The sequence below is a fragment of the Aspergillus ibericus genome, assembly GCF_003184845.1.
Source record: "Aspergillus ibericus CBS 121593 unplaced genomic scaffold BO80scaffold_14, whole genome shotgun sequence".
Taxonomy (NCBI): domain Eukaryota; kingdom Fungi; phylum Ascomycota; class Eurotiomycetes; order Eurotiales; family Aspergillaceae; genus Aspergillus; species Aspergillus ibericus.
Genome location: NW_020292112.1, coordinates 57,153 through 75,286, shown reverse-complemented (window position 1 = coordinate 75,286; position 18,134 = coordinate 57,153). Strand labels below are relative to the sequence as shown.

General features: G+C 51.0%; 6 protein-coding genes across 6 annotated transcripts; 4 read left to right on the top strand and 2 right to left on the bottom strand.

Annotated features, from left to right (window-relative positions):
- The first annotated feature begins 467 nt into the window (after positions 1-467).
- Positions 468-974, top strand: BO80DRAFT_37904 (uncharacterized protein). Its single transcript, XM_025716765.1, has one exon. It carries the CDS (start codon positions 574-576, stop codon positions 880-882), a length of 309 nt encoding a protein of 102 aa, XP_025576390.1. The 5' UTR covers positions 468-573; the 3' UTR covers positions 883-974.
- On the bottom strand, positions 654-3,384 carry tom70 (putative mitochondrial outer membrane translocase receptor (TOM70)). The gene is made up of 6 exons (XM_025716769.1): positions 3,304-3,384; positions 2,878-3,236; positions 2,726-2,808; positions 1,897-2,668; positions 1,372-1,845; positions 654-1,314 (listed from the first exon to the last, which is right to left on the bottom strand). The coding sequence occupies exons 2-6, from the start codon at positions 3,188-3,190 to the stop codon at positions 1,067-1,069; spliced, it is 1,890 nt and encodes a 629-aa protein (XP_025576389.1). The 5' UTR covers positions 3,191-3,236; positions 3,304-3,384; the 3' UTR covers positions 654-1,066.
- Positions 3,385-3,530: 146 nt separating this feature from the next.
- BO80DRAFT_492667 (uncharacterized protein) lies at positions 3,531-6,732 on the top strand. Its single transcript, XM_025723784.1, has 2 exons — positions 3,531-4,553; positions 5,366-6,732. Exons 1-2 carry the CDS (start codon positions 3,774-3,776, stop codon positions 6,314-6,316), a joined length of 1,731 nt encoding a protein of 576 aa, XP_025576388.1. The 5' UTR covers positions 3,531-3,773; the 3' UTR covers positions 6,317-6,732.
- Positions 6,733-7,602: 870 nt separating this feature from the next.
- On the top strand, positions 7,603-8,918 carry BO80DRAFT_423974 (uncharacterized protein). Its single transcript, XM_025719171.1, has one exon. The coding sequence runs from the start codon at positions 8,027-8,029 to the stop codon at positions 8,882-8,884; it is 858 nt and encodes a 285-aa protein (XP_025576387.1). The 5' UTR covers positions 7,603-8,026; the 3' UTR covers positions 8,885-8,918.
- A 4,796-nt stretch (positions 8,919-13,714) lies between these two features.
- On the top strand, positions 13,715-14,942 carry BO80DRAFT_37727 (uncharacterized protein). Its single transcript, XM_025716693.1, has 2 exons — positions 13,715-14,508; positions 14,562-14,942. Exons 1-2 carry the CDS (start codon positions 13,947-13,949, stop codon positions 14,816-14,818), a joined length of 819 nt encoding a protein of 272 aa, XP_025576386.1. The 5' UTR covers positions 13,715-13,946; the 3' UTR covers positions 14,819-14,942.
- Positions 14,943-15,360: 418 nt separating this feature from the next.
- BO80DRAFT_37751 (phenol acid carboxylase) lies at positions 15,361-16,346 on the bottom strand. The gene is made up of 2 exons (XM_025716704.1): positions 16,141-16,346; positions 15,361-16,083 (listed from the first exon to the last, which is right to left on the bottom strand). Exon 2 carries the CDS (start codon positions 15,983-15,985, stop codon positions 15,467-15,469), a length of 519 nt encoding a protein of 172 aa, XP_025576385.1. The 5' UTR covers positions 15,986-16,083; positions 16,141-16,346; the 3' UTR covers positions 15,361-15,466.
- Between the last annotated feature and the right edge of the window lie 1,788 nt (positions 16,347-18,134).

Sequence of the window (18,134 nt, the reverse complement as noted above, 5' to 3'; positions counted from 1 at the left end):
AACTCTGGGAGCAGCTTGGAGAACTGAAATACAGCCTGCGGGCAGGCGCGATGTCAATCAGGCAGAGACGTTGATCCGTAGGAGGTATGGGGTAAGGTTGGTCTGATAAGTAGGAGGAAGGGGTGTAACGGTTCAAGCGCCTTTGTACAGCAGTGGCCAAGACAACCAACAGACTCAAACAAAGACCATATCCAACTTCAGAAGGGTGAGTCGATCCGTAGTGAATGTAACAGCGACAACACAGACGGAGAACACCTGGAAGTAGATAGACACGGAGTAGATGAGTCGAGACGATAACAGATCGGAACAGGATGGATGACGCCGATGCGGGCGAACGGCGATCACTGATAGGCAAGTGAGTGGGGGGCTCCCGTCAGGTGGACCGGAGCTGCTGGTCACCTGCGATCCAGTGACTGACTGACGACGGACTCTGGAGTACCTTAGTGGGTTATTGTTCACTACAGAGACGACTAGTAGTCCCTTCACTGACCACCACCCCTCCCTAAATTGAAATGCAAACACTAGGTTCCATTGCCCAGGAGCTATCCGTCCCATCCTTGGCTTTCCTATACTATGGTACATACATACACCGCTCGTTCTCCCGGCCACGACCTAACATCCCAGATAAAGAGCATGTCTCTCCCGATCCGCAGACTTCTCTCATCATGTCCGCATTTCTTGACAAAACAGCCCAGTGTGCACCTGCCAGAAAAATTGAGGGGGCTGGAAGACAAACATGAAAAAAAAAGCATCATATCAAAAGAAAAAAAAAAAAAACAAAGGAACAAAAAAGAAAACACGGTCGCAGCAGAAGTAGGAGATAGACAGTATATCGGTGAAGAGAAACTCGGACATCAAACCAAAAAAAAAAAATCCTTATAGTAAATACACACAGAGATGAACAGCTCAGGCGCCCATGCACATACCAGAGCCGATCAGGCGAAGATGAGCTTTCGCCTGCAACTCTTCAACCATTAGAATCCAAGAGAGAAGAAAATGAGTGAGAGATTAGGTCATACACGTCTTTTGGTGTCTTGACTCTTGAAAGGAGATGTCAAGACTCAGTTTACAAGGAGGGAGGGGGGGCGAAGCCAGCACCCATGCCTTGCAGGCGGGCAGCAAGCTGGGGGTACTTCTCCTGCACTTCCAGCTGTGTGCGGGTTGCTTCAGCATAGGAGATGGCATTGATAATCTCCGCCTCTGTGCGAGCAAGTTCAGCAGCACGCTCAAAGTACTTGAGAGCCTGAGAGACCTTGCCCTGCTGCAGCAGAAGCTGTGCCATAGTGCCTACAGCAATATCGCATTCGGGGTCGACTTCGATCGGTTAGCATCCAATATCATGGCTTCACGGTGAACGGCAATAAAACTTACTGATCAGGGCTTTCTGGCAGAGGTTCTCGGCCTCTTGGAAATCGTGCTTCCACTGGAACAGAGCAAGCGCCTTGTTGATCAGAGGCAGAACGTTAATTCCCATCGGCTTGCTCTGCTTCTCCATCTCCACGGCCTTGTCGAATTTCTCAATTGCCTCGGAGAAGTTCTGCTGGTCCAGCAGAAGTTCACCGTAGTAGTTGTAGACATCAGGAACCTCCTCAAAGTTCTTCACAGATCTTCTGAAGGTAGCCATGGCGGACGCAACCGAACCCATCTTGTACTGCGTAACACCGAGCTGGATGTGGGAGTAGATGAAAGTGCGGTCGAGGTCGATGGATTTCTGGTAATCCTTAGCAGCCTCGGCGAATTCTCCGAGGATGAAATGAAGCTGGGCACGGTGGTAGTAGATGTCCGGGTCATCCTTGTTGTGGGTGATGGCGAGTTCGAAGTCATCGGCAGCGGCATCCTTGTTTCCTTTTGATCTGTCAGCAAGGCGTACACCGAAAAAAACGGGGCTTAACATACCGAGTTCGAGGTGCAGGCTAGCACGCTTGATGTAGCTCTGGACCAAGGACGGCTGCAGTTCAACGCTCTTGTTGAGGTCCAAGAGGGCGGCCTGGGCGTTACCCTCGAGATAGGTGAAGGTGGCTCTCAGGTTAAGAGCCAGAGCCTCATATTCACCCAAATCTCCGAGTTCGAGAGACTTCTCGAAGGCAGCAGCAGCCTCCTCATAGCCATCACCGGTCTTCAAAGCCATGGCAAGCAGACCCTTGCGGAGTTGACCCTTGCCAGATTCTTCACTCAGATCAGCAGACTTATCGAGACCTTCCGGCAGGGGCTGGGGGCGGAAGCTCTGGAGGTAGTTGGATACGAAGGTCGGGCTAGGGAGTTTCTTGCCCTTCGCCTCGATGATGGCCTTTCCTTTCTTCTCTGCAACCTTCTTCAGGAGTCTCTCGAGAGCAACGCGGCTGATCTCGTTGGAGAAGCCGTCAATGATGCAGCTCGCAGTGAAGTCAAGAAGAGCCTCGCTGTACTTCTCTAGGTGTTCATATGCAATGGCCCTCCGGTTCAGGGCCTTGACGTACTCGCTGTCCATGGCAAGAGCGGCACTCGTATCTTCGACGACCTTCTCCCACTCGGACAGAACATTATAGCAGGCGGCACGGTTGGAGTAGAAGACCGGATCGGGCTTGCAGAGGATGGCCTTTCCGTACAGTTCAATGGCCTTGTTGTAGTCCTTGGAACCATAAGCCTTGTTTCCGGCAGCCTTGAGCTTGGCTGCGTACGCCTTCCTTGTCTGACTCCGGGGTTAGCACTTGCGCCCCAATCTCCATCAGGGAGAGCAACGACCAACCTCTTCCGACAGCTGTGCAACGGTTTCCTCATCCACCTCTGGGAGATCCTCAGAAGACTCCTCCACCTTCTTCGTCACTGGCTCTAGAAGATCGTCAGACAGAGCCAGATGCTTGTCGGCTGGAGACGCGAAGCATTAATTCATTGACATACCATCCTGAACAGAAGGAGTCTTGGCCTTCTTTTCCTCCTCTGCCTTCTTCTTCTCCTTTCTTCTCTGGTTCTTGCTCTTCTTCTTCTCTGCGGGAGGAGCCTGAGTAGTCCGAGTCGTATCGTTGAGGTAGTAGACGACACCCGCGCTAGTCACGACCACAGCAACACCGGCAATGGTGTAGACAAGGGCCTTGTTTCCCGACACCCATTTCGAGATGCGATCCCATACTGATGCCGATGAGGATGCGGGAAGGGAAGCCGTATCAAGAACTACGTTCTTCGTTGGCTGGGGGAAGGGCGATTGGCTCGACATGATGACCCGACAGAGGAACCCGTCTTCTCGTCGCTTTTCCTATAATCTACAGCGAGATCAGTTAGCACCCTGGAGACGATCGAGTCAAATTGGGGGCGACAGTGATAACGGACGGTCCGGGGGGAGGTAGAGCAAGAGCTTGTCGGCAGGCGGACAGCTTTTCTTGGGGTTGGATGAGAGCGAGGAGAGATGCGGCTTGAAAAGTTATGCGTTACGATGTTCAGGTTCCGGCGACGCAGCGGGCTTTCCGAGCTGTGTCGGGCCAATCACACTCGTCGCAAGGGGATGCTCCGTCAGCTCCTGGTTTGCTCCACCGCATCATCGGTCACCGCGCGAGCATGCGGATTGTTATGATTGCGAGGCACTCAGGAGCTTGTCTCGCTCCGGCTGGATAGTGATCGTTGGATAGCTCATCCTGTCATCAATTGCTCATCCCAATTTAACATACTCCCTGTTCTAGTGCACCACCTAACCTACCTAGGTACAGCCTACAAATCCTGCATCCGCTGCAGTGCCTGCCTACCCACAGTACTCTTATACTACCCTCGGTCGCAATACTGCTCCGACAAGAACAAAGGCCACAATGTCATTAATTGTGCTTCCCCCGGACTTTAAAATCATATCATCTCTACGTTACGATCCGGCGCTCGTGGCTGTGGGCAAGCAGGGAGCCGCACAATCCTCAACAGATCCTTTCAGTACACCGTACTACCTCCTCCCTTATCACCAAGCGCGGCTCCGAAATGCGGCGACATGTTTTGGCTGGGGAAAGGCTCTGGCTTTTCTGCAACAAGACACCAATCAATTTGCCAAATATCTTGACACGTTCATCCCGGATGATACCAAACCATGGCGCCTCCGTATTGTCATGGATAAGATGGGCACGTGCGAGGTCGAGATCAACCCAACAACGTTGATGGATCCCCTGAACCTTCTACTTCCCTCCGAAACGAGCCCTCAAACCACGGTATGGCGTGTCTACATCGATTCCGAACGCATAGCGCCGTCTGTATTCACGACGCACAAGACTACAGCCCGCGACTTCTACACAGCTGCAAGGCTTCGGTCGGGAATCGTTTCTCTACTAGAGCAGGCGGAAGTACTCCTGGTGAACCCAGCAGGTGAATTAATGGAGGGCAGCATTACAACGCCATACTTCAGACGGAGGGACCTTGCGGAAGGGGAAGGAGGCCCAGCCTGGATCACGCCGCCGCTTTCGAGTGGTGGCAATGCTGGCACAACAAGACACTATGCTTTGACAGAAGGGTTTTGCATGGAGCACACAATAGCAGCCACCGACCTAGTCGATGGGGAGGAGTGTTGGCTCAGCAATAGTGTGAGGGGGTTCATCCGCGGTAAAATCGTACTAATGGGGTCTAACGACCCGCACACCTAACGTCCATCTAAGCTAGGTGAGAAGGATTTTCGAAGTGGTGTGGAGAATGAATCCAGACAACTCGGTCCGCGATCTTGTGAGCCACAGCATCCCTGTCGGTCCTGTCGGTAGGGTGTTGGGTTGCAGGCATATGTCATACTCGTAGACAGCTCATATGCATGAAGCGCCTAGTTGTACCAACCATCATTTGCGTGCAGGGCCACGCAAGAGTCATAATGTCCTGTGTTATGAGGAAAGTTCGTCGCGAGACGTAGCATATGTCTCAAGAGGGACGATGAATCTCCGTAATCCGAGGGCAGGGCCGATTCTACTAAGGTATATAATCGGCCGTAACTAGAAGAAGGACTGAAAAGCTTAGTAACTTTTTCTCAGGGGGCACTTCAGTTATCACCTGTCACTACGGAGTACTCGGTGTCAGGATGGGATGGTGATGTAGGGTGACATTTCTCAATTCGCCAATGATGTTGACGTCAGAAATACTCTGGGTCATAATCATACGAGGGATCTGCAGCCATACTGCTGCCACACAGCGCACCAGGCATCCATAGGACATGGTAGTATATGGATATGCAGTGGACGACATTAGAAGGTATACTTCTGGTGGATTGTATGACCGGGCCTTGGCGAGGGAGAAGGAAGACGAATAATCAGATGATGCAACGGACCATCCGCAGCCCCCGCATTACCAATCGGGACTAGCGGCGAGCGGCCAGAAGCTGACAGAAATTCTTCCCATTCGACTCGGAGGCTCGGGCAGAATCGTCCGGCCACTGAGAAAGGCGATTGAGCAGGCGAGCAGTTTAAACAAGCAGCATCCCCAACGCCACCCCAGCTTCAGCGCCCTCCTCCTTCCCCCGTTGCCCCCCATCTATCCTGTCTCAATCCATCAATCCAGCCTGTATGAATCATCTGCAATCATGAAGTTCTTCGAGAATGTCTTCACCTACGACTACTCCTTCCCGGCCGTGTCGCTGGCCTACTTCCTTCGCTATCCTAACCCTTATTCTCGCCATGTCCTGACCACCGATGTCATTGACCGCTATGTTGATCCCTCGACCCAGCGTCTCCACACTACCCGTCTCCATCTGAAGAAGTCCAAAGTGCCGTCGGGAATCCTCAAGCTGCTTCCCAAGGGCATTGGTGGATCGGACAACTCCGGCCAGAGCTACATCCTGGAAACGACCATTGTCGACGCCAAAGAGGGCTGGATGCAGACGGAATCGCGTAACATGGAATGGACTGGAATCCTGAGTGTGGTGGAGAAGCAATTCTACCAGCGCCAGCCGCTCGAAGGCGCGCTCGACACGCTTGAAGGGCTTTCTCTCGATGACAAGAGAAGCGAGCAGACCACGGTGCGGACCACAGTCACTTTCCGCTCCCGGTTCGGACAAGGAAAGTTGCTCGGTCGGAAGAAGGCTGAGCCCAGTAGCGATCACACGGGGGATTACGAGGAAGAGGCTCCCAAACGGGGGCTTTTCAGCTCGTTGTCCACGGCGGGTATTCAACGCACCATTGAGTTGATTGGGTTGAACCGCACCCGGGATGCTGTGCTGAAGAGCAAGCAAGGCATGAACGTGGTGCTTGAGCGCTTGCGCAGTGGGGGCATTGTGGGCGTTCTCGAGGGCATGCGTCAAGATCGAGAGGCGGTCTACGGGCCGGAGGGTGGTCCCTGGAAGCGCGTTTGGCTAACGGGCAACGGACATGCATCTATTGAAGATGATGACCACTGATTCGATATTTTCAACTACCGGGAAGGAAGGCGATCAATACGGGAAACATATATGCGGCATTCAAGCGTGGAGCTCTGGCGTTTGGGATTTTTTTTCTTTTGTTTTTGACGGACACTCTCCTACTATCTTTGACACTCACCGTCACGGTCGACTTTTGTCACCGTCACATCAACACCATCGACATATGCATATGTTCAAAACAGGTATACGACGAGACATGTCACGGATCAAGACATTGTGTATATTAGGAAAAGGTTGGCGCCCGGTCGGCTACTTTTACTGATTTTGGTGGCACCTATGTACAATATCAACTACAACGATACTTTTATCGCATACATATAGTCGTTCATTAATCTTGAGTACATTGGTTATGACTAACCCAGACTGTTCAAATGACGCTGAGGTCTACAAGCTAGGTGAACTATATCATTCCCACCAACAGATTTGGACCCAGCATTCCAACAATTCACAGTAGATACCTTTTCCATCTGAGTACAAAACCACAACACAAATCCACATCTACACCTCCACCCTATACATACCTCCCTCCAGCAGCCAAGCCCAGAAATCAAATAACAAAGATCCCATCAACAGACAATATACCCAACGGCGTACGTATATCGATTACATCCCTACGGACAACTAAGCACGGCAGATTTGACTGAATACTAGTATCAACGGGCATCATGGCCCCAACGCTGAACCTGATGTAGTAGAGTAGTCAGTTTCATTTCACGTTCACATGAATAGCATGCTATATATTCTCTCGATATGACAACAGACAGTGTATAAGTTATAAGGACAGCCTGAAGCCCGGGGTATGTCAGTTATGTAGAAGCCATGGCTCATCATGCTAGGCTCTTTATACCACTCTGCTGTTATTGGAGGTTTATCGGGGTATGAGGGTCGGCTCTCGAGCTGCTAAATGTACTCTTTGATAGGGAGGATCATCTAACATCTAGGAGGTCTGAGAATGAATCTACGATGATCAAGTGATCACTTCGTAGGTATAATATTAGTCTGACGATCTACACAGCCTTTCAAAGTCATTGGCGTTCTGTCTGTCGTCAAAGGGTAATGGTGTAAATTGCATGGTCTGGCATTAGGTAGGAGCTCAGGCTGAGAGCACTGATTGTAAGGCTTGAACAACGACTATCGGTAGTATGAGATGAATAGAGATCTATATCATCAAGAGACAACACCTCTAACAGCTCTAGATCACCGTTGTAAATGAGTACCGAGCTGAGAGGCCAGATTAAACTATGTATGATTTGGAAGAAAATAATAGAAAAGCAAAACAAACACTGTACATACTCGTTGAGAAAGTCATCATTCATTCACTCGATGCTAAGCGAGTCTTTAGCCGAGACTAGTACTCAGAACTATTTCTTTCCTACACTCTCAACAAAAGACAATCTCATTGAACCCAAAATGAAGGTTGGTAACACAACCCAAAGGCTCGAAAGTGAGCGAATGCAGAGATCATGGAACATGCACGTGACTTCCACCTTACAGTTCCGGCAAGATATTCCAGGACCTGAACAACTTGCATTCTGACGACCACGAAATCAATCTGAGCCGTTGAAATCCTGCCACGGACAATTTGGTACTATCCCGATAGAGTCAGAAATTGTCATCGTTCTCAGGTCGTGCCCATTCAGACCCGGCCCTAACAATCCAGCACCTACATAGAGTAGATCTCAAAGGAGGATGGAATACCAACTACCGCTCCGTGGGGTGCGTCTTCCTGACGACCCCATGGAAGAGCATAAAACCTATCATGTTGAATCACACAATCGGGGCACATATTCAACCAATATCGCGCAATTAAGCGAGGAGTTTAGAATCCTGCCCGTGCCTACCGACACCGACGACCTGGAAACGACATGTACGAAGCTAGAGGAACTCGCCAAGGTGGTCGAGCAAGGCAACAGTCTTGCGCTCTTTACGGGGTTGAAACTGGCCACACAGAGGACGAGAGATCCGGAGAGTGTGGCCAAGGCTCAGCTGACACCCGACGAGCTGATGATGTATGAGAGCTGGAAGGCGATGAGGATGAGACAGACTACCCGGCAGAGTGACGGTGATGGCAATGGCAATGGCAATGGCATACACGACGACGACAACAACCAAAACGGACAATCTGAAATAATGCAGCTCCCGGACTTTAACTGGGCAGAGAACGTGGCGCCGGTGCCTCAGGGCGCACAGAGTCTGAAGAAATTTACACGACGGGCGGAGGCGATGGATGTGGTCTTTGGTCATGAAGGTGCTACACCGGAGAATGCGTCGTGGCTGACGTCGAATATGATCTTTATGTTACCTCTTGTCAAGGCCGTCACGAAGGTCTGCAATATTGGGAAACATTTGGAGAATACTAGTGGGGATCGTCACATGCGGGGCCTGACGGATATGGAGGCTGCGGAGGTGGAAACGGTACGCAGATTGGTGGCGATTGCGGGCAAGAATCGGACGCGAGAGATGGAGAAGATTCATCGGTTAACGAGGTCGATTCAAGAGGCTATGTTGGTGCTTAAAGCGCGCGCTGATGCGCTGGAGAGATCGTGATGCATTTCAATTATATTCGACCCGTTCGGGGAGAAGAGGAAGCTTGTATGGAGTATAACGAACGAAACGGGCCAATGAAGCAGAGGGCTACAGAGCTGAAATGGGCGTCATGGGGATACTATAATTTTCAAATCATGTCTCTAATTAGATGAAACCAACAATAACTGCTTGTAGTGGGCAGGGGTATCCCGACGGCATACGAGAGCACTATACTCTCCAGGATTGAGTACCCAGCCAATGAACAGCAGTGTAATGGACTACCGTGCGTGAATTAATAACCGCAGCCCCTTCCTAGGCTCCATAGATTTAAATTGATCAGTAGACTGTTGAACGGAGTAAGGTGACTGCGATATACTATCTAGCAGCCCTTTGCCATGGGCCTAATGACGCAAGGTTCGAACCCGGCCATCCCAAGGAGCCCCCGCTGCTTTGATTGGACACCAGACTCATCGGCTGGAAATTACAATGCACTGCATTAGGCAGCTGTGTAGATGAAGAGGAACCGGGGACCTCCATGTAATTGGAAGGAATATCCACCCAAATCCGAACAGCCAAGGCCCCAAAAAAGACAAGAAAGGGAACAGGCATATGTTTTAGGCTGCCACGGGCTCCATTCTCTCGAGCTAACCCGGGAATGGACGAACTGTTTCTAAGGGAAGTGGAAACCGTCAGACCAGGCAGCAAACAACAATAATAATAGATACTACTCCGTAGAGGAATCCACATTCTCAGCTCCGGGAGCAACTCGGTTGTCGGCGGCGCACTGAAAGCCAAAATTGGCATCTCGGCTGATGACCTCATCGAAAGACATCATCGTCACAGACTTTCACCATCACTCTCTCGCTCCAAAAGGGGCGGGGTTGAGCATCAGTTCGCACATTGTCTGTCGTCTGCATCCGGTTTTCATTTGGACAGGCCGCCTGACTGTCCCCATGTGTTGCACATGGTCTGTATACCAAGAAAGTCGGGGTCGAGGAATGCGGGTTGGTGGTTCTCAGGGATATCGCAGACGTCATAGGAAGTCCGTCCATCCCTTCGGTGTCGGGGAGGACAATACTACCCAAATCCTAACAAGTACCAAACAATGACAGCCAGTCAGATGGGTCGGCCCATGAACCAAAAGAAAAAAGGGGGCACCAGCTGGATCATGATGGAGCACAGTAGCACCCCCTTCTTTCCCGTACATGTCAACCACGATACGGAGTAAAATTATCATCATGATAAGGGCGGGATATGGTCATAGTAGTAATAAATCACTCACGGGTACTCTATGTCCGCGCCCAGAGGTCCGTTACTCCGGTTGGACCCCTGAGTGGTTCAAGAATCAGGGTCAGTCTCCTCCGTAGCGCTGCTAGTGTACTGGTAGATAGGAGTGATGGAAGACACCCGAACTCGAAAGTGATTTAGTCCGAATACGCGATTCAACGATGGGGACCCAACCGACGCCGTCGGTAATTTTTAGTCCGTGTCAAGCTTTGAAGACTTAGCGCTATGGGTCGAATCCCTTTCTTTTTCTTTCCATTCTCTTTGCTCCTCGAGATAAGCAAAATCTACCTCATAAGTGGGTAGGAGACCTGTCACACGACGAGTTTACAAATGGGTTGACCTCGACATGAAGGGGATGCAATCGATGCATGCAGGGCAAGGCAACGCAGCTTTGCCGCAAACAAACCGAAACCTTTTCCCAGGTGGCAACCTTCACCACGGGATCTGAAGGGAGGGGGCAACAATTTAATTAATTCCGGGCTCTGGTCAAGGGACAGTGCTCAGGGCTCTCAGCTTCTTCACTAACCGGTGGCACTAGCGGCATTGTACTATAGTAGTACTCCGTACTGTGCCAGGCCAAGGCGAAAAGAAAGAAAAGATGAAAATCAGGGACTGGCTAAAAGCCAGGCTACTGCTAGCGGTCGACACTAGAGCATACCGTCATGTATCAGGGACCCGGCCTATTTCGGTGGATCTCCGCTAACCGGTCAGGCTAACGGTCGTTTCCCCTCTCAAGCTTCGCGATACCTTCAATGGCTTCGACCAGCACAGTTCGGGGTACTCACCGTTCCAACTTCCAAGGTCCTTGGTGATTCATTGTCATGGTGTCGATCCCTTGGAATTGACATCCCTATTTCACATGTTCACAATGCTCGTTAGTACGGAGTCGCTGTCTGTATGCTCTTGCTACGGAGTACAGGTGTCCATTATGTGCAGATAGACTGCCAGCCACCCTCAGCCATCTTGTCAACCCAAAGTAAAGTCTACAGCAGATCTATTTTCTACAGCACTTTAACACTAGCATCACCATGATCATCATACCTAGAATTCTCAAAAGGTGGTCACCGACAGTCTCGGGTTCGCATTGCCTACTGGCCGGATACCTCAGAAGTCAATTCATTTACGCTTCGATAGTAGGTCGGAGACGAGAAACACCAGGTTGCCCCTCGATGCCAGTCATTGGTGCGATATCCCAGTCCTGTGACTTCAAGCACTCGACCCGAAACTCGAGTCAAGGGTGTCAGTCCTCCGACATTTAACCGTCTTTGGATCTGCATCTCATCACAACAAGGTGCTCTACAGGAATCCCCCTCACCCTTTGCTGCATTGCTCGTCATGACCACGTTGTTGGTATCGGTTTGATCACAACACACAATGCAGCACAAACCCCGGGCCTGACGCAGGGTAATCCTGATGAGAAGGATGAATGAATGAAGGTTCTGATAAGCTGGACCACGTGTAATTGGTACATACTTTCCACTCATCAATTTGGCAGACTCACCGTAGGAAGAGGCCAACCTCCTGACATCTATCTAGTGCGTGATCTAATAAAGCTAGGTACCAAGGTGTGTAAAGTCTCGATTAGTTTCGGGCGTTGTTCCAGCGCGATATCCTCTACGATCCGAGGGGGACTCCATCAAGGGCAATTGGGCGAGACTGGATGAGCTGATCTCATTTCACGCCATCTGACAGCTCAGCACAGTTCTGCAGAATCTTCATACCCTCTAGTAACCTAGTAAGGAGTAAGGTCAGTGGATTGAAAAGCTTGTCCGGTGTTGACGGCACAACACGAGGGACCATGGACGATGGACACCAGCTCGGAAAAGTCTACGGGCGGAGATCCCCGAATGGGTTAGCAAAGCCTGGCTACCGACTCACTAACAGCTAGTCAGTTCTCTCTCACGGTGGGCTGCAAGCAGATACCAAGGAGTCATAGCAGATTGCTACCGGAGTGACAAGTCTTGGTTTTCTACCCTCGGGTTCACCGGGCTCAGAATTTGATTTCTGGGTGCCGATAGTCATGCGTGAAACTCTACTGCTTTCTTGACAGATAATACACAAGTAGACCAAATAATTGAGCAAATGTGGGAGGAGGGCTGCTGGATAATTCGAGCGCTTGAAGCATTTTCGATGTCACCGGAGGGACCGGACGAAGGTGGTAATAATGCACGCAGAATAGAGCCAAAGGCGCTAGTTAGCGTACCAGAAATTGCAATAATCGGTTACTAGTAGTTATTTGGACCCGTCAGCAGCCGCTACGGTATGGAGTCGCCAGATGGATATTAGATAAGTATTATTATTAGTCGATAACTAATGACCAGACCCTGAAACCGGAAGATCATTGTGTTCCCAAGCAATAAGAATCAAAAATTCGCTTCAAACGCTGGTTCCAATACGGGGCTTGGTATGAATGACGCTCTGAGATACGAGCGACCGACGGCAGTTCTCATGTGCGAGCACTGTATCCCCAGCAGTGCCGCTAACATGCCACCTGCATGCACCGAGTAGATTACTAGTCCTAGTGACATCTTGGACCCTGGCTCAGGATCGGAATCTCACCAGGTGCAACTAATCACGACTAATCATAGTAGTGGGTGTAGAGGGGACAAGCGACCAGCCCGGAGCAGTAAGACGGTTTTCTGGCCGTAACTGGAGGGACAGAAAATTACCGCCTAACCCCCCCCTGGGGGCAAAGTTACGATGGTGGCTGGAACATAAGCGAGTTTATTGGCCCCTGACGAGTCTCGAGGTGCGGCGCCAGTCCCGAAATATGCGTCCAATCGGCCCTGTGACTGGCTCCCTGCTGCGACCCTGGACGGGATTACCCTCCGGAATTGCCGCATTCGGTGTGAGTTATGCGGGGGCTGCCAGTTAGCGTCGGCGACCGGGCAGCGCCAAGAATGCCTCTAGGATTCTGGGAAGCCAGGGAGCGACCGAAAGCCAGGCACCTTGGGCCAATCCTCGGGGGGGTCCACACGCCTTGTTTCACGGACAAGACAACCAACACGCCCTGGAAAATAATAATCTGTCCAGGAGCAGCAGCATCATACTACCGCTGCCACTACCACCACTACCGCTGAGGATCACACCGTGATTACTCTATGCTTACACCTCCTCTTTTCCCTCCACCTCTTCCTGCTCCTGCTGGTGATTACTCTCTCCTCAAACCCTACGTCGCGACCGTGACAGTCAACCCCTGTTCCTCCGTCCACACCCACCTGTCTCTCCTCTTCTCCCCCTCGGCATCACCACTAAAGAGGCCCTGGCGCCAGGGACAACTCGTTCTTCCACCCGCCGGAGCCCCCCGACCCGGTCTGTTCTTCCACCATTGATCTGGCAACCTTCAGCATCCTTCACCACTGAACGACCCCTCCTTGTCCCCGATTGAAAGATAAACGGTCGGCACACTGCCTTGTTGCGAGTCTTGAGCCTGATCGACGCGGCTGCGAACGCGAGACAACCTACCTATTTATCGTTTACCAACTGGACTATAACGAATTGAGGCTATTCCACACCGTTTTCGAAACGCTCCGACCGGCATTGGTTTTGCGAATCCGTATCGTTCCGCGCTCTTTATGTGTCTTTAGCAGACCGTCTCTGGCATGATCCCGGCGACCGCCTACCGACCTTGAGCACATCAGCAACCACCTATCTGTTCAATCTACCTTGATATACACCGAAGTACGGTTATGAGCATGCGATTCGCCCGCTTGTCAGCTCTTTCTACATCCTTGTTGCGCCTGTGAAGTAAGTCGGTCACTCTTCTCAGCACGACATCCGACCGTTTGTGATCCAAATGGCTCGTCTTATTGGAATGGGGTCTATACTCCGATCCGGTCTGAATGCCTTCATGCTATTAGCAGTACTGGCATCTCCAGTGATTGCCCAGTTTTGCTCCTTTTGGAGCGGCAGCTGTCTCGATGCTCTCGCCCAGACTGCGGTGTCTTTCACCTTTCCTCCTCTGTTTGAGGAGAACCTGAACCTTTACTATGGATTTGATGCCAACTCCCGAGGCAAAGGCCAAGAGCCTATGACCAAAGTCAGCTATTGGCTGGGTTACGGAGCTTTGATCAATAACTCTATCATCAACGCCAATCGAACCTCCGAGATTGCCTTGCGGGTGGGAAACCTGACGGGCACGCCTTCGGGATCCAACAATGGCTGCGACGGTGTCTGGGGCTCACAGTGCTCTAGCGATTTGAAAACGTTGTTGAAGCAGGCCTTGTATGGCCTTACTACTAGTGGAGATTACTACGGCCATCCTCTGGATACTGTGCTGAGTGAGATGCTTGTCAATCAGCCTGTCCTGTCCAATTGTCCTCCGCCCCTTTTCGACGTTGCGGCCATTCCTTCCATCGGTATGAGCTTGTCCTATCTTCTTTTTATCTTTTTTCTTACTGACCCTTTCAAGCGTTCGCCCAAGAAACCGATACCGATCAGACTGCGACCCTTCAGACGTCGGGTTCTAGCAACAGTCCGTGGAAAACATGGTTCATTGACAACATGAATGCCAATGACCAAGCCGCACAGGTTGCCGTTGCCATCATCAGCAGAGCTCCATCATACAACAGTGTGCCTCCACAATATGTGGATGACATACAAGTGGAGCTCGTTTGCACTCAAGCACCGTCCACGGGAAGTTCATCGTCATCGAGTCAGGGTTCTTGATCTACAGTAGAATGCGCCTTGCGTGGGAACAATGATATGAACGAACACTTGGAAATACACTCGCTGCAGATTTGAAATCACCCAGGGTTAGCTGGAAGAAACCCTGGTATCGATCGCATCGCGATCCTTCGACAGGTCCATCCGATGAATTAGCCGCATACCTCATATGAGGCTAAACATATTGCAGACAGTCGCCTAACACGGCCATCGTTGGATCTATTTGCGACTGCGCGGCGTCGCGGTGTCCTCAGACTGGATCAAGCAGACACAAGGAGCTGTACCTTGATGCTGCGACCGAGATACTCCCATTAGTGACTGGGAGCCGAGGACACGCGTGAGGATGGACTTGCCCGATGAACAAGCCGGTTCCGTGGACTTGAGCCTTAAACAATTCAGATAGGTTCATCGCATTCAGCACCGCATAGTCCATCTGCATTCCAGCAATCCATCTATGAAGAAAGGGGAGACAATGGCATGTATGCTATCAGAAAGTCACAATTCTATGGGTATATCAGAGGCTTGCGCTCAGCACAAGCAGGATATCTACATGTTCAATAAACATACTTCAAAACCCTGAATCCGAAAACATTCCCTCACCAGTCTCTATCCCCCTCCTGCAGCACACATACCTCCGTAATCCTACCCTCCCTATAGCGTCTCCCAACCCAACTCAATCGGCTCCAACTCCCCCGGCCCCCAAAAATCCTCCAAAACATCCGCCTGCTCACTCAACAGCACCCGATCCGTCTGACACCCAATCCTCGCCAACTCCCTCCACCGCGCCAAATCCTCCGGATTCCGCTTATCCCCATGCGCCGCCTCACTCCTCTCCCAATGTCCCTTGGAGAACCCCAACAACGTCGTGATCCGCTTCCGGGGGATATCATACACCAACGAGCAAATCGTACCCGTCTCTTCCAGCCAATTACACTGCCATAGCTCGCCCGGCCGAATGCATTGGTAGGTGGCTGTTTGGAAATTCTTGCGGCCGGCCATGGGCCCGCCGTGGATGGCGTACACGATTCGGTCCTCGTTGTAGAACCACATCTCGTAGCGCCATTTCTCGGGGTTGCCGTGGGGGTCTTGGGCCGAGTAGTCGTAGATTAGGTGGCGGTTGTGGAGGTCGGTGGTGAAGGGGGTTGCGGTGAGGTTGGGGAGGACGGGCATGGTGGTTGCAGGTTTTTGGTAGGGGTTGGATGGTTGTGTTGGATGTTTTTTGAATTGAATATATGGTGATGGGATTGGTCTCGAGGTAGTTACCAATCGTTAAAACGATCAGTATCTTGATCTTTTAGTAGATATCCCATCATTGCCGGACTCACCTTCCGAGTGACACCGATGACATCATGACTGATCCGGGGAGTTGATACACAGTAACACTATTCACCTAGGCTCTTCCAACTACTGTTAACTAACCGCCGTTGAACTCTTAAATCCACTGGAGTGGCGGGTACGGCAACGGTAGTTCACAGGCTAGTGGGCTTTAAGCCGAGGGTCTCCGAATACCGAGGAGTGGGAAGTGTGTGCGTATAGATGGTTGATGGTACGGAGTACATGGATTCCGTTACGGGTATTAGTATAGGGGTATAGCTTGGAGAGACTATAGTGTAGTGTGGCCTGAGGATGGATTCACGTGCTCGTCGCTGGGCTACCTGGATGGGGTAAGAGGTTGATTGGCGATCATCAGGCACGTTCTCGTTGATCTTCCTCTGGTGGATTACGTGAATTGAGAGTTGTGGGCTTACTTCATTACTTGGGATGTGTGGATGGTGTTAGATGTGATGAGCAGTGTGTTTTCTTTATGGTGATCGTTTATAGGGCCAGAATCCTGATGGTCATGGGTGGCTGAGTGATCTGTCAGTGTCTGGTTGGTATCGGTGGTGAGGTTCAGCAGGTATATATATGGCTTGCATAGAGCCACTATGACTGGATGGGGTGAGAGACAATTGGTCCCTTTGCTTTATCTGTCGATTGGACTGCTTGTCTGTGATAACAGTGCTAATATGTCCTGCGTCTTGAAGGTTTGTCTCGACAGAACTACATCGAATGATTCGGGAGTCTTCAAGAACCCAGTGTCACAGGGGTGAGTCCTCTGACTGTTTGATCACTATTCCTGATGTATTCAGCTACGACATCTGGTTGGCTGTCGAGATGGGGTTCGAAACACACTCTGGGAACGGCAGACTGAAGGTACGACAGTAAGGTTCTCTAGGAACAGCCTGTTGATGCAAACCACACCCCAGCACAAATTGTTTTGATTCTACTCAACCCGATTGACATGATGGACTCGAGATATGCTATTCTCGGAGAAGATGTAGGTATGAATATGAATCTATCGGCGCCTACTTTCTAGCCATGCTGACAATCAAGCGACGATTCATGTCCATGTCCACCAATACTATGGGCTGGACGGGCAATATGCATCGAGTATATAGTCTACGGAGTGCCAGTATGATGTGCCGAAGCACCCCTGCATACACTGGTGTCAGTCCAATTCAACTACAGGTACCAGATTAAAGTCAGATGATTCGATGCCCAATCGAGCAGTCTTTAAAACAGCCACGGGTGGATCTTAGATCGGGCTGGGCCTTTCAACTCTCGGTTGTGGTTGTACCACCAGCGCTTAGTCGAATGGACTATCCGTTGGACAGGCAGATTGGCATAGCTGTCTCTGGTCTGCTTCCTTTGTGATTATCATTCATTATTTGTCACTATCTTGCCTACACGGAGTACAAATGGCGTGGTGCCAGTTATTCAGCCATGGTGTGGGTGGAGCATTCAATAGCCGCCTGAAAAGGATGCACAAGGACAATTGCCAGACAAAGATCACACGGGAGTCAGTGGGCTTGGCTGCATGCGTGGTTCGTCGGACCAGCAAGCTCAGTGGCCGGGCAAAGTCCTGACTAGTCGAGATGCGAGAAGACCTCCCGCTACGACGTTTAAAGTTTGCAGTCCCACTGGTTGATGAGCTTGATGGAGGATAACTTCCCAACACAAGCTTGACTGGTGCAGCTTGCCTCAGCCCTGGGTGACGGCATCAATGTTTCATGCCGGATGAGTTCGGAAGTGATGATGGCCGGAGGCGTTGCCTACACTGATCGCTGCTGTCAAACAGCGATGGAACACTTGAATGAGGGCTGTTGGGACATGAATCGGTAGCGCTTCGAGCACGCTGCAGAAGCGCCCAACTGCGATAGGCCGGGCACCTTTGGGTATATACCAGTCGCTGAAAAACCTAGACCGCTCTCAGGCTCCATCACCTCCCGGCGATCTCAGGTGTTGGTGGAATCCGAAGCTGTGGTGGTGATTTCATGAT